This window comes from Uranotaenia lowii, chromosome 2, assembly GCF_029784155.1.
Source record: "Uranotaenia lowii strain MFRU-FL chromosome 2, ASM2978415v1, whole genome shotgun sequence".
NCBI lineage: Eukaryota > Metazoa > Arthropoda > Insecta > Diptera > Culicidae > Uranotaenia > Uranotaenia lowii.
In genome coordinates this window covers 175,671,530-175,695,052 of record NC_073692.1, presented here as the reverse complement: position 1 = coordinate 175,695,052, position 23,523 = coordinate 175,671,530, and the positions used below count along the sequence as shown (strand labels likewise).

The window sequence follows — 23,523 nt, the reverse complement described above, 5'->3', positions numbered from 1 at the left end:
AGGATGAACCACGAGCTCGCGCGACTCTACGGCGAACCCAGTATGGTGAAGGCTGGCCGGATACGCTGGGCGGGACATGTTGCGAGAATGCCGGACGACTGTCCTACAAAACAGGTGTTCGCTACGAATCCGGTAGGAACAAGACGAGCAGGGGCGCAACGAGCGAGGTGGTTAAACCAAGTGGAGCGTGATCTGGCGAACGTGGGGTGCCCGAGAAATTGGAGAACGGTTGCCATGGACCGAGTGAATTTTAGGAATTATGTCCATCAAGTTATGTATGTCGTGAGACGGAATACTATGTAAATAAAAAATAAAATAAAATAGAAGTTTTCATAAGAGTCTTATAAAGTTCGCCGTTTTCATAAGAATTTCTTTTGAAATATGGGAGAAGCGGCATTGTGAAAAAAATAATGAACACCGTGATTCATTATGGCGGCTGAAATGAACAAAGAAAGCGGTCTCTCACAAATCTGATTTGACTTCATACTTGAATTTTGGTGTTCTAAATGGTAAGTATTACTTAAAAAGAATAAAGTTTATTATTAATGTTGGAAACATTGAAAAGTACAATGATTTTTTTTGTTTTTTCCTATAGCTTGCTGGCTGGAAAAGGAGTGGGGACAAACAATCGGTGCACAAGAACGGCCACGGTGTCTCTGATGGAACGATTTTATTTATCGAAAATTAGCATCGCTAATTTTTGCACCATTCGAAAGCTGGGACTTTTCCCTTTCATTTGAGTCCAAATTTGAAATAATCCACCGGGGGGTCTAGAACATTTAATTTTTTTCGAAGATTTTATAACCTTTTAAACGGATTTTTTCAAAGACAAAATCATGCTAATCACTGTGAAAACGCTCGTCTTACCTTTAACGTAAATCCAACATCATATATCAAAATATTATTTAATAGGAAATTTCCCTGGCTACAATTTTGTAGAAGGCATCAAAGTGATAAAAATTGAGAGAAAAGAGTTGGAATTCCACAAACACAGTGATTATTATTTCATTTGAAAAATCTTATAAAACTTCTCATTACTGATTGTACTAAGACCAGGAAAAGTATTCTACGAGCTTAGTTATTGATTGTAGAGTGTATAAATGTTCAAAACGGTTTATTTACATCAAAAATCAATATTTTACATGAAATTGATCAAGATTATCTTAAGCATTTTGGGGTTTTTATTGTTCCGGAACAAAAATCAAATTCTTTTTATTTTTGTCACTCCGATTTTTCCAAAAATCCGATGTGGGCAGTGGAAATAAACAAAGTTTAAGGTATTTTAAACAAAAATTTCATACATTCTTCGAAAATTCAAACAGTTAAAAGGGCGAAAGCCAAACTGTAGAAGATGGGAGTAATATCACCTTTCGTTTAGAAATTTTTTTCAAATGTTCGATGTTAATTTTCTCGATTGTATGATTTTGTGCAATGTAGATTGATACAAGTTTGTTGCAAGCCAGCTTTAGTTCATTTTTTTTCCAATGTATTGAAAATTTGAATCAATTTTTATTTTGAATCCCCCCCTCCTTCCTCGTGATGTTTCAACTCCTAATGGCAAAAGATAGATTTCAAATTTGTTCCAGCTATATAAAAAAGATGGTACCTGCTTGACTCGAAAATTTGGTTACTCATTTCATACTTTGAGCAATGTTAGGTACTTTTCCAAAATAAGTGCTTAATTTTGGCAAATATATGTAGCAAAAGCTATTTTAAGCATTTGTAGCCACTGTTTTAAATACTGTTCATGACACGAGGTTATATTTTGTTTTCATAGAAGTAAGAAAATAACATTTCAGTGGAAAGTCAAAAATGCAGGAATCCTCAGACAAATGTTTGCAGTGTTGCTTACTATCAGATAAAACCCCAAGTTTTTTTTTATTTCTTTTGAACAAAAGTCATCGATTTGAACAAATGCAAAATTTTCAGAAAAAGATAAAAAAATTCGCAAAAAAATCTGAAAACTTCAGATGTGACAACTTAAAGTAAATTGAGAGAATATTTCCAGATAATAGTATTACATTAAATCAATCTCTTAAAATTGTTGAAAACAAAGTTGATGTTGAGATTTTGTAATCTTCTTTTTCCTTTTTATCAAAAAAAAAAAAAAACAATGAGAGACATTAGTATCAGTTCGTGTACTTTTGAGAAAAACGAAGAATCTATAATTTTAGCTTGAAAACATAAATTCGACCACATTTTTCGTAACAAGTGCTTCCAAAAACACTAATCTAGCAATCAAGCATAAACAATAGGTTGATTTTTTTTTTAATTTTATATATGACACTTTACCATGCTTGTGATTGTGATTGTAAAGTTTTACAATCAATCAAAAGTGAAAAGTATGAAAACCTTCAGAAATCATCAAAAAGAATATAAGATTTTCAACAAAGATGTTTTATTTTGAAATCCAGGTGAATTATTTAAAATTTGAGCATGAATGTAAGAGGTTAATCTAATTTGGTTCCTAGTCCCAAATGTTTGTTCATGAAGTATTCAAACTAACTAAGCTCAAAATATAAATAACTAAATTTTCAAGAAAGGCGGGAGACATTTTTTCCAAAATAAAACACTACAAATGCTCATAACTTCAGATAATCCTGATCAATTTCTTGTAAAATATTGATTTCTTAATGTAAATAAACCGTTTTGAACATTTATACACTCTACAGTCAATAACTAAGCTCATTCTGTTTGTGACATTCCAACTCTTTTCTCTCAATTTTTATCACTTTGATGTTTTCTGCAAAATTGTAGCCAGAGAAATTTCCTACTAAATTATATTAATGACATATGATGTTGGATTTACGTTAAAGGTAAGACGAGCGTTTTCACAGTGATTAGTATGATTTTGTTTTTTTATAAAAAAAATCGTTAAAAAGTTTATAAAATCGTCAAAAAAATTAAATGTTCTAGACCCCCCGGTGGATTATTTTAAATTTGAGCTCAAATGAAAAGGGAGGGCCCTAGCTTTCGAATGGTACAAAAATTAGCGATGCTAATTTTCGAAAAATAAAGTTGTCTCCCAGAGACACCGTGACGGCTTTATGAACAACGAACGTAACGGAAACCTTAAGGCGCAATTTCTCTCTATTGTTCTCTATTTAAACAACATAATTTTATCACATTTGTTTTGTTTTTTTTAAATCTATTTTACACTAGGGTTCTAATAAACTAGCTGACCCGGTAAATTTCGTTTTACCTTTAATTTAATAAATTGTTATAAATGTTTAACTTTATCTACATATCCTTAACTGTTTCGTACTCAGGAATCAATTTTTATAAAAATTGACTTAAATTTGTTCGAGTTGTGTCCTATTTTAAGTTGATTTTGTATGGGGGTTCTCTTTCCATCAAATTTAGATACTTGAATCTATTATGTATACAAACCATCTCCGACCCGGAAAACCTTCGGATACCAAATTTCACTTCATTTCAATAATATGTGATGGTGTTACAAAGAAAATGCCTCCATTATTATATATAAGAAATTTTTCTATACTAAACAATAGTTAACACTGTTGCGTATTAACTTAGAACAGCAATTGGTGGTAACAGTTTATTTTAGAATTTTGCTTAAACGATATATGGCAGTAAAGGATTGAACCCGTACATTTCCGATTCACTAGTTACGTTTTTGTACCCCCAACTCTTCAGGGCATCTCCACAGCTGTTCTGGATTGTTTTAACCTGTTGAAGAGAAAAAAATAGGAATAAAAAATAGAACTTCAAGATTATCACGGCCACAGAAATACTCTCGCTATTGCTATGAATTATTAGAAGAATTTATCTGTACAAAACTGTGTATTTATAGATAATTGTGTGGTTTTCAATTATAGTTTCCATCCCTATTTCATATTCTAAAGAACAAATTTTATTGATTTAAAAAGGGATTTCGCCGTTCCTCTAAATTAGAAGCATTTAAAATTCTTCAAATAATATTTACTCTTTTCTTAGCTTATCAGAGGTCGCGATACCGAGTGAGAACTCGCTAAGAACTGACATGTTCTGAACATCTAAACATTCGTTCAACTTACCTCTTCGAAGGTTAGATCCCGTGTCCAGTAAAATGCATTACTTTTAGAATTCCTATACACCGACATTCGCTTCCCGTCGCTGACTTTTGTATGGAAGTCCAAAAATTTCGTAACCGCCAGATTGTAGGGAAGACCTATGAACTGTAAGAGCTCTTCCGTTTTTTCATACGGTTGTAGAGCAAGTTCTTCATACCGAATTACCCTGTAAATATAGAAAAAAAATCATTCTTTTTTTTAAATAACCCTATGCTTTACCTAATGTTACTTACGTGAATCGCGATGGGAAACGTCGTTTTAGTTCAACGGCCGCATTGTAATTTTGTAGCAAATCGTTACAAACTATCGGCGGATAGTAGCAATCCGGATGGTTATCGCACCAGCTTACATGCTTTCGGGACCCTAGGATACCCCGAGGATCTCGAATCAGCAATATAATCCTCAAATTCAAGCTGAAATTTGATCAGTTAGAGTATTGTATTAATGATTTTTAATTATTCCAAGTGTATTCGAACTGTTCATGAAAAATATAATGATTAGACATCAGACAAAACACTACATTACAATAGATGCAATACAAGTAATGATGTTTGTAAACTAAGAATTACAACTGTATAGATAATTTAAAATAATATAACCCACGCCTGCCGTCTGCATCTCATTTTCATCTTAAATCAGGATTGAGCTTAGACCACAGACAAACAGACGGGACACTCACTCTGTTTCAAAACTTGGCAAACACAGCCAGAGAGCTAGGCAATGTCGCCACCAGATAGCTCTACGGTAACTTTTTTTAACATAGCAATTTTTGTTATAGTGTCCATGTCGTTTATTTTAATATTTTTTCCGAGACGACCAGGCACCGCTTCAAAACAAAAACATTCAAAGTAAGAGGAAGAAGATTTTTTCATCTGAAGATTTGAAATATTTTCCAATTGTGCAGACCGGTCCGGAGCTCCGAACCCCGGAAGCAGCACCGGAAGTCGACTAATCACGAACTACCGAGGGAATCACACACACTACTCGACTCACCACTCGCTCGCTAGCCGACTGACTGTCTGACTGCGTACACGCTTGTGACGATGGACGTGGTGTCGATTTAATCCATTCACACATCCCCCTCCTATCCAAAACAAAATAACATTAATAAAATTACAAAGAATCTGTTATAAAGTCGTTTCTTTTAATATTTTTTTCAATAAAATGTGATAATGGAAACAGGGAAACGTGATAGAACAATTATCAAAATTTGAAATACCGATTCAAGAACACTCGTCTTCTTGGCTTCTGCCATGAATCCTATCAATAAATATTTGTGAAGTAGGTTTGAAAAATTGTGTGCTTTTGTGCGTTTTCGATGCTTAACTATGTTCAGAATAGGGGTATTTAGGCTTTATAGCAGCACTTTATCTAAATATACGGGAAAATTGTGCCTTAACCCTTCGATTCATGATTTTTTATTTTTCCTTAAAAATCATTTCTAGCAGTTGAAAAAGATGAGTACATCAAGAAAAAAAAATTAAAATAAAATACGATTTTTCGATTTTTCTATACATTAATTGTTGCAAATTTGTTACTTTGTGAAACGAAGGGTTAAGCGTAAATTGTTTCAAACATGCCAGCTATGTCAAACCTGAAATTACTAATTCTATAACGTTGCCTATGATGGCTCAATCTATTCTCAATTTCAATTCATTGTCTCCCTGAGTTAACATGAAACCACGTTGTATAAAATTTTGAAATCAACAATAAACTCAAATTTGCTGTTTATTCTGAAACACCACACATTATACTTTGCACATTAAGGTCAATTTTGTTTTCCATAAATTGTGCGTTTTGATCCAAATTTATCTTCCTCCAGTGCTCACGCAAAGAAGATAGTTTTTTACAGTAATGCATGAAGTATTGATTATAGAACTTCTTCTCTGTGCTTTTGACAAAATTCGAACTAATGTACAGGACAACACATTTAGTCAGTTATCCTTAATGTAGGGGAGATGAGGGCATAACGAGCACCCAGGGCATAATGAGCACTACTCTTTTCTACGAAAGTACGTATTTTCTTAAATAAATTTTCATGAGGATTTGTTTCGTACTTCCTATAGTATTAATTTTTCACAAAAAAAGGAATCTCCTTATCATCTTTACAGAGATATTTAAAAAAAACTAGCTTGGTTCTCAAGTTACGAAAATATTATAATTTTTGAGCACCACGAAATAAGCTCTTATGATCTTAAAATAACCTTGATCTATAATGTACGCACTGCAACATGATGTACACATTGTTTCTCAATTTTTACCATCATAAAATTTTTGATTTTTCACTTTTATCAATTTTAAAACACGTTTTTACTTAAATTTGTTGACTAGGGGCATATAGAGCACCATATTATCGAGGCATAATGAGCATTTTCTGCCGTAGAATCTAGCAGCGAATTGAAATTGATTTATAGCGCCACACCTTGACTAGTTTTCATCCGACGACTTAGCCTAATCAAAAGCAGTTATCAAAAGACTAGCGTTAGATTTCTGTTCGAGGTGATTTTTTTCCATTTACAATTCGTGATCGATTTTTTTATTGTTACATTATACGGCTAGTAGCATCATCCTCCGAACAAAGCACATAATGTATGAGCGTGCGTGAATTGTTTGTATTCTACAAACAGACCTAGATTATTTTGTTACTGCTTTGTTGGATGAATCTACGACTCACCTGACTTCATCGAATTGAATTCGCTGCTAGATTCCCCGGCAGAAAACGCACATTTTGCCCTGATTAATGGTGCTCATACTGCCTCAGGGGGGGTTCTCATTATGCCTCCACAGTGGCTGGTTTTCAGCTTTTGGCAAAATTTTTAAAAATGCATTTTTTAACGTTTTCATCTAGTTTTTCACGTTTCAGCCCGTTAGGGAATAGGCTTTTCAAGTGTCTGAACACGAAACAATAATGTAACCTCCATATTATAGCTATTTTCTATGGTTAAATAACCGTTTTCCTTAAGGTGGCCATTATGCCCCCATCTCCCCTAACTGCAGTTGTCAATGAAATAAACGCTTTTACTTTTCATTTTTTTAACTTTAAATTTAATACAAGACTCGCCTAACTGTTTTTATTTTTTGTTCATGCTGTTCTCTCGATCCACCTGATTATTTATTTGATCAGATACCAAAGCTGTCCTCTCAAAACACTCTCCAGTTTATTCCTCAAATGGGGAAGCTGTCTTTATGAGTTTTGTTTGTCAATGCTAAACAATCCTGTCAACTTACTTTAAGTTGTAAATATATTTGAGCTGTTATCTCCTATATGTATACGTTTGGATTGTTTTTTACAAGCTTTCTTCAAGCCTTCCTTTCGACACGCCTTTTCCTTATATCAAACTTTCTCCTCGACTTGGATCATAGTTGAATCTTATCTAAAGCCGTTTTCTTAACTCGCTTGATTTTCAAATTTATATGATATTGTAGTTGTTCTTTTATGTTCACTTTAAGACTCGACCCCTAATTGAATCTGATCTCAAGCTTTTCTGTCAGCTCAGCTCAATTTCAAGCTCGACAAACTATTTTTTACAAATTCCAAGCTGCCTTTTTGACTCGCTTTAAGTTTCAATCTTATCTTAGGCTGTTCTCTCGACCCGCCTGAACATCAATTTGATAAGATATGTCCTCCCTGTCCACATAATTTCCAATTATTTCTTTTTCAAGCTTCCTATCCAATCCGTTTGGTTTCCCACTAGATAAAACACTTAGACTGTCCTTCAACTCGCCTTTCAATTTCAAGCTGTCTTCTCAATTCGATGGAAATTTCTATCGATACTTTCAGGCTCCTATAGAGAACAATAGAGATTAAAAGAGAAAATAATGATAAAATAAATTAACGATAGATAAATAAAAAAAAATGGAATTAAAAAAAAAACAGGATGGAATATTGGAAATTTAATAATTTTAATTGAAACATTTCTTTGAGTGCATGATTCGTTAAGTTGTATTAACATTTCTTTGAGTGCATAATCCTCCCGTTGTGCCAGCGAGAAAATCATTTCGTTTAACGAAAATAGCCAGCGTTACCCGTTGCATGACTCTTGCCAAGAGAGAATGAGAGAGGAAAGAACCGGGTTGCTCTGAAAAGAGGAAGAGCGAGAAAGCAAGAAGAACACGAACGGAGGAACGCTGATTGATCATTCTGAAAAGTAGTTTTGGAAGTGATAGACGGTTTAAGGAAAATGGATGTTTCCGACAGCTCCAAACTTGCCTTTCAATATCAAGCAGTCCTCTGAACTCGCTTGAAATTTCTATCGATACGTTCAGGCTTTCCTCTCAACTCACCTTTCAATTTCAAGCTGTCCTCTCAATTTGCTTGAAGTTTCTATCGATACGTTCAGGCTGTCCTCTCAACTCGCCTTTCAATTTCAAGCTGTCCTCTCAACTCGCCTAAACATTATATTTATACTTTCAGGCTGTCCTCTCAACTCGCTTGAAATTTCTATCGATACGTTCAGGCTGTCCTCTCAACTCGCCTTTCAATTTTAAACTGTGCTCTCAAATTGCTTGAAGTTTCAATCGATAAGTTCAGGATGTCCTCTCAACTCGCTTGAAAATTCAATTAATACTTTCAGACTGTCCTCTCAACTCGCCTTTCAATTTCAAGCTGTCCTCTCGACTCGCTTAAAAATTCTATTTATACTTTCATGCTGCCCTCTCAACTCGCCTTTCCATTTCAAGCTGTCTTTTCAACTCGCTTGAAATTTCTATCGATACGTTCAGGATGTCCTCTCAACTCGCCTTTCAATTTCAAGCTGTCCTCTCAACTCTCTTAAAAATTCTATTTATACTTTCATGCTGCCCTCTCAACTCGCCTTTCGATCTCAAGCTGTCTTTTCAACTCGCTTGAAATTTATATCCATACGTTCATGCTATCCTCTCAACTCGCCTTTCAATTTTAAACTGTGCTCTCAAATTGCTTGAAATTTCTATCGATACGTTCAGGATGTCCTCTCAACTCGCTTTTCAATTTCAAGCTGTCGTCTCCATTCGTTTGAAAATTCCATCTTAATACTTTCAGGCTGTCCTCTCAACTCGCCTTTCGATTTCAAGCTCTCTTTTCAACTCGCTTGAAATTTCTATCGATACTTTCAGGCTGTCTTCTCAACTCGCCTTTCAATTTCAAGCTGTCCTCTCAACTCGCTTGAAAATTCTATTTATACTTTCATGCTGCCCTCTGAACTCGCCTTTCGATTTCAAGCTGTCCTCTCAACTCGCTTGAAAATTCAACTAATACTTTCAGACTGTCCTTCAACTCGCCTTTCGATTTCAAGCTGTCTTTTCAACTCGCTTGAAATTTCTATCGATATGTTCAGGCTGTCCTCTCAACTCGCCTTTCAATTTCAAGCTGTCCTCTCAACTAGCTTGAAAATTCTATTTATACTTTCATGCTGTCCTCTCTACTTGCTTTTCGATTTCAAGCTGTCCTCTCAACTCGCTTGAAAATTCAATTAATAGTTTCAGACTGTCCTCTCAACTCGTCTTTCGATTTCAAGCTGTCCTCTCAACTCGCTTGAAAATTCAATTAATACTTTCAGACTGTCCTCTCAACTCGTCTCTCGATTTCAAGCTGTCTTTTCAACTCGCTTGAAATATCTATCGATACGTTCAAGATGTCCTCTCAACTCGCCTTTCAATTTCAAGCTATCCTCTCAACTCGCTTAAAAATTCTATTTATACTTTCAGGCTGTCCTCTCAACTCGCCTTTCAATTTTAAACTGTGCTCTCAAATTGCTTGAAATTTCTATCGATACGTTCAGGATGTCCTCTCAACTCGCTTTTCAATTTCAAGCTGTCGTCTCAATTCGTTTGAAAATTTCATTAATACTTTCAGGCTGTCCTCTCAACTCGCTTTTCGATTTCAAGCTCTCTTTTCAACTCGCTTGAAATTTCTATCGATACTTTCAGGCTGTCTTCTCAACTCGCCTTTCAATTTCAAGCTGTCCTCTTATTAGACTTCAAAAATGGGGTAACTTTTTTCAGGGTGGTATTCATCACTGTTAATGCTGCGTCAAAATGTTCGAAGCAGTGTTTCTCATTTATAGTGATGAATATCTCTATTTCATTTCATATGAATCTAATATGACTTCTCTCAAATTTTGTATTAAATATCCTGGCAAAACCGGGCAATCTGGCAAGCATATTCTAAACAGTTTATTATTTTCGCAGATTATTGACAAAGTTGGTTGATTTAATATTGGCATCAGTTGGAGGCTTGTGTCGATGCTTCACACAACAAATGCTAAGGTTATTTTTTCAATGTCATCGAGAATCGAACTTCAAGAATAAACTAACGAAAGCTTATGAAGTAGCCAATGTGCTAACTGTGAAATATTCAATATTCAGAAGCATTTTCAGGTTAATTTTTCATATTTTAAGTGCTGCTTACATTTGCTTTTGAAAACCGTTCACTTCACGTGAAACCATTGAGTCACAAAGTTCTCTGGCAGAATCACTTTGCAAGGTTTTTCATAAGCGTTTGATCCTTTGCCGGATTCAATCCTCGTGTGCTAACGTTGTCATTTTTTTCGTTCACAGACAGACTTTTGTCCCTTCGTCCAGATATTGCTCAGGCACAGATTTTGCCCTGATTTTTTCTCAGAGTACACAAATCTTACAAACTTTTAAAATTACATACAGCAAATATGATCCATTAGTGCCAGTTTATTCTGGAAATCTCTTCTGTGTCATTTAACTTAATTTTTCAGTAAGATCGGCATTACATGGTGAAAAAGTGTGTTTGTTGTATATTTCTTAACTTGAAAATAACCACATATGAAACCAAAAAACCCATTTCCAACCATGAGTTTATGAGTTTTCCCGAAACAGTTATTTCAACATTCATTAAGTTATAGCGAAGCAATTTCAGGAAAAGAAATGAGACCCTCAGAGCCAAGGGGTATAAGTGCAAAATGATCGTTTCTGTGTTAATAATGCCAAACGATTCTTCATATTTCAAACTGCATTTGGTGATTTTTTTTAAAGATTTTTAAACATAATTTACATACTTTACCAAAAAAAAACAGATCCAACTATTGCTATTTCAGCCGATAACTCTCTGAAACGCATTTTCAAAAGTACTCTAGTAGAAAATTATCGCAAAAAAGGTTCATCATGAGTGGTAAATGGTTTTCAAAGATAAATATAAAGCTCACTTGCAGCACCCCAACCCAGTAATAAAAACCTCCAGCCAGACCATAAATTTCTCGTTCCCCTCGCTAGTGTAGCATCTATTTATATTTTTCCATTTTTAGATCAAGTTCCGCTAGGCTGTGTTTATTGTTAAACGAAAAGAAAGTGAAGAAGGTCTATTTTTGCCGTTAAAATCAGCCAGGTGTTACGACAATATGTGTCTGCTCGCTTTTTTTTCTCCCTTCACTTCCGTCACATCACTTCAGACTAGAAGAAGATTAACTGTGATCGAGAGACGAAACTTTCTGGTCTATTAACCTATAACTTCACGCGTGATTTTCCACAAGAGTCTAACTAAGGGTCTCATACTAAGGTTCAAACAGTGACGTTTATAAGGGCGTCGAAAGTTAATTGTTATCAAGAGATTTAATCGAACGAATAAATTAAATATAACGGCTTAAATTTGATCTACAGGTTTAAAAGCCCGCTAGGTTGCTAATGATTAATCTGTTTTTTTTTAATTGTACTTTGAAGCAAACTTAATACTTCCTCCGGTCTTTTCAATAGTTGATACTAAAAGTGTAAGATAGCTCATACTATCACAAGTTTTTTTTTATTGTAATGTACAGGATAACCCATTTCAATCAAAACTAAAGAAAAATCTTACCTGGTATCTTCAAGAAGAGGTGTTAGAAGCGATGCCCGTAGTCTTACGATTTTCATGTTTTGTACGGGAAACAGTTTGCAGAAAGGCTCCATCAGCTTGGGATCCAAACAGAAGTTCATATAAAGCTTACAATAAGGCCATAGCCGCTTATTTAGTCTAAAGCTGAAATAAGTGGTAGAGTGGCTAGAATCCAGCATGTACTCCAATCCGGTGTAGTTGCAGTTGAACAGTTGTTTGATATAATTGAGGGCAATCTTAACGTGTGACGGCCGACGTATCTGATTGATATCATACTCGATCAACGGTTCCTCGTGATGAAAACTTCCCGGTACCGAATTCAAAATCTGACCTAGGAATGTCGATCCAGACCGCCAAGTTGAAACTATCAGACTTCTCACGGGTTGACCTCCATTTTCGAGACTCAGATTGGAGCCTCGGAACACTCCCCTGTCATCTGAGAATTTAAACAACTCTTCACGCAAACGAAGTCGTTGGAACTCGAGCACTTCTTCTAGTAATCTGAGCGTTTTTTCCGGCAACGAATTAAATTCAGAATCGCCATCGTCAGATCCAGACGTTAAAAGCTCCAATCTTAAAGCACCGAAAAGTATTTGAAAAAAAAAAATGATATTTCCACTGAATCGCCTGAAATGAGTCACTTACCTTGGATACTCGTGGACCTCTTTCAGGCGTAAAATGGCTGCACGTTCCTCCGGTTTGAAGCCATCTCCCAGTAATCGAAGGGCGATGATAACGAATAAAATGAGCAAAGAGAATATGCCCCAAATACAGATCCAATTGATCCTCAGCTTCATTGCCAAAGTACACGATTGGGGCTTTGAAGAGTTGTCTTTTCAACTTTTTTCACAGATGAGACCTAAAAAATAAAAGAAACATGAATTTTATAGGAATTAGAGATGTACTGAATAGTGGTATTCGGTCAACGGCCGAATATCGAATATCGACCTTTTTAACTCTTCGTTGAAACGAATATTCGGTCGAATATTCTGTCGAATATCTTGTCGAGTTTTTAAGAAGAAAAAAAACAGAAGCGATTTTTTTCCCCAGAGGATGAAAATCCCGTACAAAAAAAACGATCAAGCGAAGGTCAAGAAGATTTTAAATGTATTTTAGCGCATTCCATTCAAAGATAGGCTGATATCAAAATGTTACCACTTACTGAAATAACATGAATTCCACCTCAATTTGAGACAAAAAATGTCGAAACAGGAGCCAAGCTATTTGAAATTGCTTAGTTGGTACCGAATTAGAGAAAAGTCTAATTTAACCAATATGGTTTCTAAAAAGTTGTTAAAAAGAAGGATGGTCCTTAACGTTAAGCATACTATATTGTCCATCACACATATCCGTCCTTGCGGCAATTCTGGGCGATATTTTGAATTCTTTTAAACAGCTAATCTGAAGAAAATCTAGGCATTATTCCAAAACATACCAGAAGAATTTGAAAGAAAGCTATTTAAAATTTAAATTTTTCATTGAAACACAGCCGCAGCTTTCAAATCGTATCTAAGGAATAAAAAAATCATTTTTGGCCACAAAAATTAAAACTTTTCAAAGATGAATTTGAGTTGTTGATTTGATTTAGTTATTAATGTGAATAAACCCGGGCAAAATCAACGTGTTATTTCAAGTTTATGTGCTCCAAAATACGGCTCCACTTTTGTGAGCCGAAATATATTTTGATATTTTTTAGCTTTAGGGAGACTTTATCCTTTACTAAAATAGATTCGATCCTTAATTCAGGGTGCCCTGACCCTAGGCAAAAATCTAGCAAAAAAACAAAGATAAAAGGCTGGTTGACTTTTTTTTTTGCCATATTCAGAAGACGAAGAGGATTTCAGAAGTTTGTCTATTACTCGAAAGTCATTGCATACCGCCTTAAAGTAATTCTAGTTTCAAGATAAATACAGTACATATTTTGAATCCTTCAACAGATAACTACTGGATAATCATTAGTAATCGGATAAGTATTAGTAATTCCGTGATAATCAATGATCACGATCCAGTCAGAAGAAAAATACATCTATTTGGACTCTAGGGCAAAGGCGCCGAAATCATTGAAAAATCTAAAATTTGACGGAATTTTGAGCCAATTTTCATCACATAATCTATGTCACTGATCACAGAATTTTAGATATAATCACAAATTTCACAGAATTTTAAAATTTTGGACGTTTTTTCAAAATTAATTTACTATGTAAATATAATTTTTGATAATCATCTTTGAATTGGAAAAATATCTGAAAATTGATAATGATAATCGATTTTTCTTTAGTAAAATGTTAAAAATACGTAATTTGACATGATTTTTGAATGAAATTAATGAAATAAGGATCAGAGAAAACTCTCACAGAATTTTTGGGTAAAATCACATAAAGTCAGAATTTTTTTCGGCAAAACACAGAATTTTGTTTGGCAATTTTGCTCTAGGGATCAATTTAACTCATAACATACATTTCGGAAAACTTAAAAAAAAATGAGTGTTCACTATTTCTTTGAAAATATGGCATTATAAAGTTCATACTACACTTTAACAATTGACATATTGGAATAATTGTTTTTAGGTAGTATAATTTTGCATGTGGGAGACATTTTAAAGTGATAAATAAAGATCTTCAAATCACATTTTGTTAAATTTTCAAATAAAATTCAATAGCTTGAAAAACATTTTTTTTTTAAATTCGTTGAGGAAACAGCAGTTGTTTCGTTCTGTTTGGCACATTTTTATAGAACATTTGATGTTTGTAAGACATTCCGGTTTCGCGATACAGCGAAGGGATCAAGGATCCCCAGGGATCAAGTATCCTTGTTCTTTCCTTCTGAATTTATGGGCAAGATCGGATATAATATTCTAACATATAGGGGCTGCTTCTAAAAATCGTTTGTCTTTCATAAAATGCAAGCATTTCGAGTGATGTTTAATTAGCGATTTAAAATAGGTTGCATTTTTTTCAAAAGCGTTTTTCTCGATTCGCCATATATGGAGATACATCCTTTTCATGTGTTGGTACAGATATCCAAGAAAATCAGGAATAAACGATAATCAAAGTATAAACCGATACATATAAGCAATTTCCAGCACGATATACAGTGAAAGATACACAATACGCCTAAAATGTTTTACTGAAACCTCAAGTTTTAGGTGGTTGTGTAGCTTTTTCAATATTTTGGATATTGTATAGATTATCCAAAATTTTAAAAGTCTGTTAAATTTTAAAAATAGATATTGAGCCAATCCGGCCGAATACTTAACTCAATTATTCGGTAATATTCGGTTTAACCCTCCAAAGCTGTTAGGGGGATCGCAGCAATCCTTTGTTGTGACAAGACGCAAAAAAAATTGATCTTCGAAAAATTATTTGAAGTTGGTCCAATACTTGAAGAACCTATTAAATCCATGGCGAAATAAGTTAATGCAACAAAGATCATCAAATTGGTGAAGCTGTCGAAAAAGTTTACCATACCCAATATTTCGGTGTAAATGAACAACACAAAGTTCCTTTTTAACCTTGGAAGATTGTACTTAATGGCCGGTGATGCAACCGTTTGAAGAAGAAGTTGTCCCAGCATCTTCTAAATGCTCAATTACTTCAAGCTCGCAGCAGAATATATCACCCGGAATATTCTAGACTGGACACTTTAGATGAGGGAGAAGCATCAGTTTTGTAAAATTTGCCATTCGAGAAGATTCAAAGCTAAGTACCCAATCATTTCTATTTGAACACATATTTTGAAGAATGATTCAGTTGTTCACGAGAAAAATGCATTATGCATAAGCATAAGAAGTTTTGTTTAACTTCTGTAATTATTGTAATTTTAGCATATCAGAGGCAAAATGATAGGGAAGAAACTATTTTTTATTCTCGGAAACAGGGCAACGACGCGAAATTCAATATCAATTAATAGTAGAACTTTTTTCTTTTGGTTGTATTTAATTTGACTATTTCCAATTCTTTTTAAATTTTTTAATCAAAAACACCTTGTAGATATTAAATATTAGGAGTTTCCTTAGGAAATGTCTAGGAGAATAGGAGGTGTAGGTCCACCAAAGATTGCATCATTTTCCAAAAATGGCTCCTGATCCAAACCTCTCCCTTACTAAAATAACCCTTCCTTTGATACTTGAACATAGATTCGCAGACGTATAGGCGGTTTCTATAGCCGGTGACACTGACTTTTCGTTTTTTTTTCAGAGTTTTTCAAAACAAGCTTTTGAAGAAAACTGGAATAACAGATTTATGGTTGATCCTAAAAAGTATCTTATTAACAATCCTTCCTTCATCCCCCTTTGACTACTTGGACGGGGCCGGCGCCGTTATTGATCTTTTTTTTTAAGGGAGAGCATGAGTTTTGTGCATGAGTTGCTAATCCCATGCTGCATTCTTTTGGCGCTTGTACAAAATTGATCAATCACGGAGTAGCAATCATTGGCGATGTGGAACTCGTTCTACTTAGCCACGCCAGCGATCATGAAATTCGAAATGCATTGAATGATTTGATACAATTTCATATTAATTTTTTATAAAAACCATGAGAAATGGTGGTATTTTTGAAGACTAATTAAAACATTTCGGGCTTAATGATTTAAGGTGCATATGAGTAGTCAAACAAACAAAGCTTAACCAAAGATCCCTAACTATCAAGATGATCGGGCATATTATTTCACGAACGAATCTTCGGAGACAACAACACAATGCATATGGTGCTGCCATCCAACGAGATGGGATCCAAGCTTTGCACTTGACGATTGCACCTCTCACTAATACATTGAAAACAAACGTCACTTTTCCCAAACAAGATTTTTGTTTACATTGTTCACGCCAATCATTTTGCACTATGGGTGGATTGATATTCGTTCCCACTTCTGATGGAACATTTTGTTACAACTGGCCGTTTCCAGTCAACCCTGACCCCGATCGTTCGCCAGCGGAACGGATTCGCCTAGCATTTATCAAAATTCAACGAAATTCGCTACACCGGTAAGTTAACAAACTAAAAGTGAACGAAATTTGATTCTGAATCCAAATCAGGATGCAAGAAGGAGATTCAGGAATGTGTTATCAACTAATTTAATTTCAGCTTAGCATCCGATGGAACGGCTAATGAAAAATTCAAGAAGAACCAATTAGACAGATGTATCATTAATTTTGGCTACCCGTTCTTGCGAGGAATCAGCCAACACCGAACTCGATCGTTTGCCAGTGCGACACATTTTAGCAGAATTCGAGAAAAATGGAATCTTCTATTCCTCCGGTAAGATGATGAGTTGAAAGTGTATAAATTTATGTTTCAAATCCAAATCAAATCGAATTACAGCTGTACAGCAGGCGGAATTTCCGATATATGATCCCAGGAGGAAAGGATCTTGCAAGCCAAACAATCTGATTGTCCTGCCCAGTTACCCAGGTTTTTACAATTGTTACATTTTTACTGTAATTCATTAAACTTGAACATTTGGCGTAATAGATGATTTATTGTTTTGAATAACCCATGTCACTTTGTAAAACAGGGGAGGATGTCTCATACCAAATTTATGTAAATTAAGACACTACTCGAATAATTTTCAAGTTCATTTTCTCAAATTTGTTAAACAGCCAAGTTTTGATTGAATGAATTTTGAAACGAGGGTCTCGTAGAGAATCAATGTTTTATTTATCAAAAATTAAAACAACTGCAGGCATATATTCCACAAGCTCATAATGTTCAATCCAGTTACATATATATTCAACACATTTAAACAACTTTGTATAAATTCACATTTTTTTTTTGCAACTTTGACCACTGTGCTGTGGTGTAAACAAAAAGAACTGGGATGCAAACAAAAAAAGTAAACGCGAGCTGCTTTGATTTTTATGCAGTAGTGTGTGTAACAAATTACACAATTTAAGCTTGGATCTAAGTCCGTAAAATCTATTTTGGCGCTAGTGTTCTGTCGCCAAAATTTCCCGGAAGCCGGTAGTACCTGGCTTAACCCTCCAAAGCTGTTCGCAAAATATCCGTTTCGAGGAAATTTGACCTACAGTTGTAGCGGCCAAACGCCATTTGATGTCTTCACAACATTTTCATATTTTCTTTATGATCTTTCATATATTTTTTAAAGACAAAAGTGAAAAAAAATTATCTCTTTTGTGTCTTCACAAAAGTTGTTGATCTTATCATTTTAAGAATCTTTTAAAAATACATCATAAAGATCGCATGAAAATCAAAAAAGCTACGAATATTTTAAAAATAATGCGAATTATTTCAGTTTTTTTTTATTATTTAGTATACGATTTAGGAACTTGGTAGGTATATACACTTGAAAAAGTTATTAAAATTGTTGAAAAACACAATTTTGTGGAACATTTCAAATACATAATTCAACGAAGAAAGCAGGTATATTACTAAATATCCAAAATAATGTACTTTTTCAGTAAATTATATCTTTAAGCGTGTCGCCGAATTCATATAATTTTTGAATGGGTTTTGTCGGTCATGTTATTGGCTTTCCATTAATATACAAATTTAACATTAGTTTTTGACTGATTGTTTTGCAAACTAGCAATCAAAAATGAGCATTTTCTTCTAGAAACACTTAAAATTCGAAGACAAAACCCGCATTTTTTGCTGTTTTTAGAAGAAACATAACTTTTTCAAACATACCAAGTTTCTAAATCGTATTCAAAAAAATATTAAATAATAACTTAAAATTACTTGTATTATGTTTAATATTCGTAACTTGTTTGATTTTCATGCGATCTTGATGGTGTCTTCGACAAAGTTTCTTAAATAATAAGATCAACGACTTTTATCAAGACATCAAGTCCCTACACTTATTATCCTAAGAGATATTTTTTTACCTTCCTTCCAGGTGAAAAAATACTTTTTTTCTTTCAAAAAATATGAAAGATCATCAAAAAAATATGAAAATGTTGTGGAGACAACAAATGACTATCGTTTACCGATTGGCTGCAATTAATTTTGATCGCTTTTTAGGTCCATTAGCCCCTGTCTGTGTGTATCGGTGGAATTATCTGAAGATTTGCAATGCCTCTTTTAACTTTTGAATTTCATTTGCAACTAGCTGCTAGCATATTTTTCTCACCAATGTAAACAATGTAATGTAATAATCAATTTCATCACATCTCTACATTCTTCTCACTCTAGTCATCATTCATTTTCATTTTCTTTGACCATCACAACACAGCGGTCAAACTGCGTAAAACATCCTTATTATCTATACTTTAGTTTTCCTTTGATTGTGTTTTGTTAAGGTTCACAAAATACACCAACTAAAGCAAGTCGTGAATTTGAGAGGAATATTACGAAAATGTTCTGATTCAACATATTTTACAATAAAACAAAAATGGCAAGAGTTTTAAAAAATTTAGGAATGAATAGATATAATAAAATAATGACAAAAATGCGAAAAAACAAAACTTACAAAAGCTGAAAAAATTGCAAATGCATCACATTCTTCTCCGTATAGCTTTAGATTGCACGCATGATAATCCATACATAACATTTGCAACGTTTTGCACAATTTGTTGAGTGGTTTTTGAGATTGCTATCAAATAAAAAGTGTTTCGAAACTATAGATGGTCTTTAAAAATTACTACGGTTCGAAAAAGAGAAGATCATGCAGTTTATCAGAAAGATGGTTTTAATTCTACCCTCAAATTTTAGCACTTTTTTGTAAACTATTTCATAAACAACTTCAAAGATTTTCAAAAAAAAAATTAAAACCTGGTTCTGCTGAAAATTTTGTTCATTTTTACCTATGAAATCAAAGTGATGCCGTACGGTATTTTTGAAAAGTACAATGTTTTAATTTATCAGCTAACTAATTCAAGCGGGTGTGACAAGTTGAAAATGTTTCTATTTTATGAAGAAGCTTTTGAAAGTAGATCATTCAACGATCAGTTGAGGAAACTTCGATCGTCACTTCGAAAAAGTCCTCAGTCCTTTGGGCTCTAAAGGCCTCATATTTAATTCTATCAGGTAAATTAAAATTACGATTTGAAACAACTTATTTTTTTATTATGAGTAAAAATCAAGATATCGTACCCCAGCACTATCATCTGCTACAAGTTTTTGTTTCTTCATAGTAATCACATTAATTAATTATAAAGGGCTCTCATTGACATTCACGCTAACTGATTAATACTGACCCGAATAAACACTTCTCCAGAAACCCTTGCTTATCGCACCGCCCTTAAAACCTTTCCTTAGTGGAAAACCGAAACAACAATGTTGCACCTGCCTCGTTGACCTGCGGTCATCAACTGTATGGTCTCAGTCCGATCAAATGCTAACAACCCCAACGTCGGGTCTGTGATTCGATTTGTTTTCCCCCAATTTTTTTTCTGACGCCCGCGCGCTCGCATTTTTCCCCCGCAATTTAAAAAAAACACACAGGGGAAAAAGGTGATCAAAATTATTTACGTGGAAACGAAGCGTTTTAGACCTAATAGATATGCACTCCATATTAACTTACAACTCTTTACTTTGAATACAATTGCTTCAAATACACATTAGTAGTTTCGGCGTGTAAACGTTGATTTTCTTTAAACGATAATCCGACGAAGTGATGTTTGTCCATAGTTTTATCATTAGGAGCGTAGCTATTTTATGATCTAGAGAGCAGAAATTTTTACCAGAAATTATGAAATACGTTTTCTATTTCGAAAATATGACGGTATTGACGGTATTATAAAAACATTGGATTTCATCGAAATCTGCCCATGAATATTTTCCAGAACTGCCAATAGATTTTAAATTTTATATTTGAGGTCGGTGCAAAAGGGGTGGCTAAGTCAATGACTATTTTTGCTTTATTGTTCGTTATGCAACGGTTGAGATAAAAATCGGCTCATGAGAGTTTCATGGAACAGTTAATTGAATTTTCTTATTGAAATTTTGGTCAAAGGCCAGCTTAAATGGTGGTCTATATAAACTACTAGCTGATTCGACCAGGCCTTGCTCGGATTCACATAAAATTTAAATCAAAATAAGTCTTGACTTTTCGAAATTTTGGAAGCTTTGTATTCATCATTATAGTAAATTTTGCCCATGTTTGGCCATGTGAGTTTTGTTTAAGTTTGGTTATGCTTTTAAAAGTTTTAATCGGGATTATTAACTGTGTTTATCGTTTTCATATTAGCTTAGCTTAGGATTATCATATCCCGCAATGCTAAAAAGAGTACAATGGAAAAATTCAAAAGATTAAAGAAAACTTTATTTAAAAAATTTATTTTGAGTAATTTAAACACTGCCAATTTTTTTGGTAGTAATAGGTGTGAATAAGCATCCTATATTTCCTGCTTTTTCCAAGAAAAAAAAGCCCGGTTGCCCAGATATTGAGAAAAAACAAGCCCTGATTTATCCAAAAACTAAGCCGAATTCCAAACCAAACTTTTTTTTCTCACAAGGTATGATTTTTAAAGCTTGTTTTATCTAAATACACATGCAAACATTTTTTTTGTTTGAGAAATGTAAAATTTGAATTGAACACCGCTATTATGACTCAATAAAGAATTATTTTTCATGTGTTCATTTTTGACTTTTTCTCTTGAGTTTTCATGTGAAAAGCCTGGATTTTTGTCTGGTTTGCCCCGATATTGCCAGGTTTTTTAACTAAAATTTTCTAAATTCAATGCCAGGATTTTGCCAAGTTTTTGGGTAAAGATGCCCGGATTTTCTCGGCCCAAATACGCTCAGAAAATTTTCTGGGAGGCTTAGGAATGACGATGATAATTTTAAATTTTCTCATTCTTCTTTCAACTTATAAAAAGGGAAAAATCAGGGGCTGAATATTCCTTTTTGGATTATTCGACTGAAAATAAGTGTTTGATGATATGCTGACAAACCACGAAAAATCCGATAGAATACTATAATTTAAAAAAAAAAAGGCTTCTATATTTCCTTTGAACAAACAATATATTAGATTTGTGCACTACGAAACATTTGAGTATATTGCTTTTGTGCTCTTTGGTAACTGTTCGGAGATTAAGTGTATACTCAACGGCGCTTATTGCGCTTCCTGTAAATTACAAATCAAAGTTGCCTTCATGAATACGGGATATTTAGGAAAGGTATTGAAAGTTTTCTTTAAGTTGTATTTCTTTCGGATTTATTGTATTAGATGTGGTAAGCATACTTCGTATACTGAAACAAACAAATTCATTTTTCTGATTAAATTTCGAAAATTTTACAAAAAAAGAGTACGTCCATTTCTCGATCGAAAAAGAGTACATGTACTCTTAAAAGAGTACGTATGGTAACTCTAGCTTAGCTTAAATGCTTTATCATTAATTTTGACAAAATTTTATTCTCTAGAACAGTATAAGTTACCTTTTATTCAAAATAGATTGTGGTATGATTTAATTACTATGATCTCATTCTTATTATCATTGCATTCAGAATTCCATGATCGCCGACATGGCTCAGTAGAACTAATTTCACATCACCAATGGTTGCTACTCCGTGATTGACCGGGGCCATCAGTTTTGCTCAGAGACCAAAAGAATGGTACTTGGGATTAGCAGCTCATTCTCGCTGAACAGAACTGACGCTCTCTCTTTGAACCGCCAATAACGGCGCCGGCCACGTCCTAGTAGTCAATATATAGAGTGAAATGAGACAAGAAGGATGAAAGAAAAGCAGTGTGAAAATTTTGAACTTAAGTACTTCGTATGTGATTTTATTGCTTATAGATGATTTTGAAGTTGATTCCAAATAAATGAAAAAAAATATGATTTAAGTTTTATGCAATAAACAAAGTGTATCACTCCCACGTTGCCATCTGTACATTCATTTTTATATCATAACTCTGATTTTGAATCTGATGAGTTGGCCATGAGAAAAAGTGGTAATCGGTTGTGTTCCTGACAGCTCAAGTTTTATCTTCAAATTTTGTAACATTTCTAATGTTAAATGTTGAAACGCGAATTGTTTCAAAATCGAACGATGGGAACAAGATAAGAAGTTTTGGATACAAGCCTTCAAAATATGTACCTATTATTAATTAATTTCGTCAATTGCGCTTCTGCGCTTCGGTTTTCGGGTCCCGGGTTCCGGCTTCGGCTATAATCGATCGACTAGAACGTGTGGTTGCATCTTATAAATGTTGACATGTAAAATCTGGCATGTCAGAAACGAACGAACTAGAATCCTGTTATACTGGTTTGGGTAAGTCCGTTCCGATTTATTTTGATAAAATATTTAATTTGAATGATTTTGCGAAGTAGCTCAATTTTGTCATTTGTTTTCGTGAAAATACAATGATTATTCTTATATGTTTTCGAGCTTCTTTTTGAAATATGTGTAAGGTTAGCAGTGACGATTGTGTTAAACAAAATATCAGCAGAAAAAGAAGCACTCAAATCCCGAAAAATGATTCATAAACACTTGCTGGATTGTCAAGCAACAGTGACTGGAAGGTGCAGGGATGATCACCATCAGTACAACAGGACCATCAAATATAAATCAACCTATGCTGCCTCCTTCCCTCATCGCCTATTAGTGGACTGTGGTGAGATTGTTTCATTTTATTTTAATTATATTTATTCATATTTCGCCAATCCTATTTGCCATGTAGGATTTTCCACTTAAACATCCCTTCCCATTCCTTTCTGAAACAGCTTTATGGGT

General features: G+C 34.1%; 1 protein-coding gene across 1 annotated transcript; it reads right to left on the bottom strand.

The window, feature by feature from the left end:
- Positions 1–4,302: 4,302 nt before the first annotated feature.
- On the bottom strand, positions 4,303–12,686 carry LOC129742112 (carbohydrate sulfotransferase 5-like). Its single transcript, XM_055733959.1, has 3 exons — positions 12,535–12,686; positions 11,872–12,462; positions 4,303–4,486 (listed from the first exon to the last, which is right to left on the bottom strand). Exons 1-3 carry the CDS (start codon positions 12,684–12,686, stop codon positions 4,303–4,305), a joined length of 927 nt encoding a protein of 308 aa, XP_055589934.1.
- Positions 12,687–23,523: the final 10,837 nt, after the last annotated feature.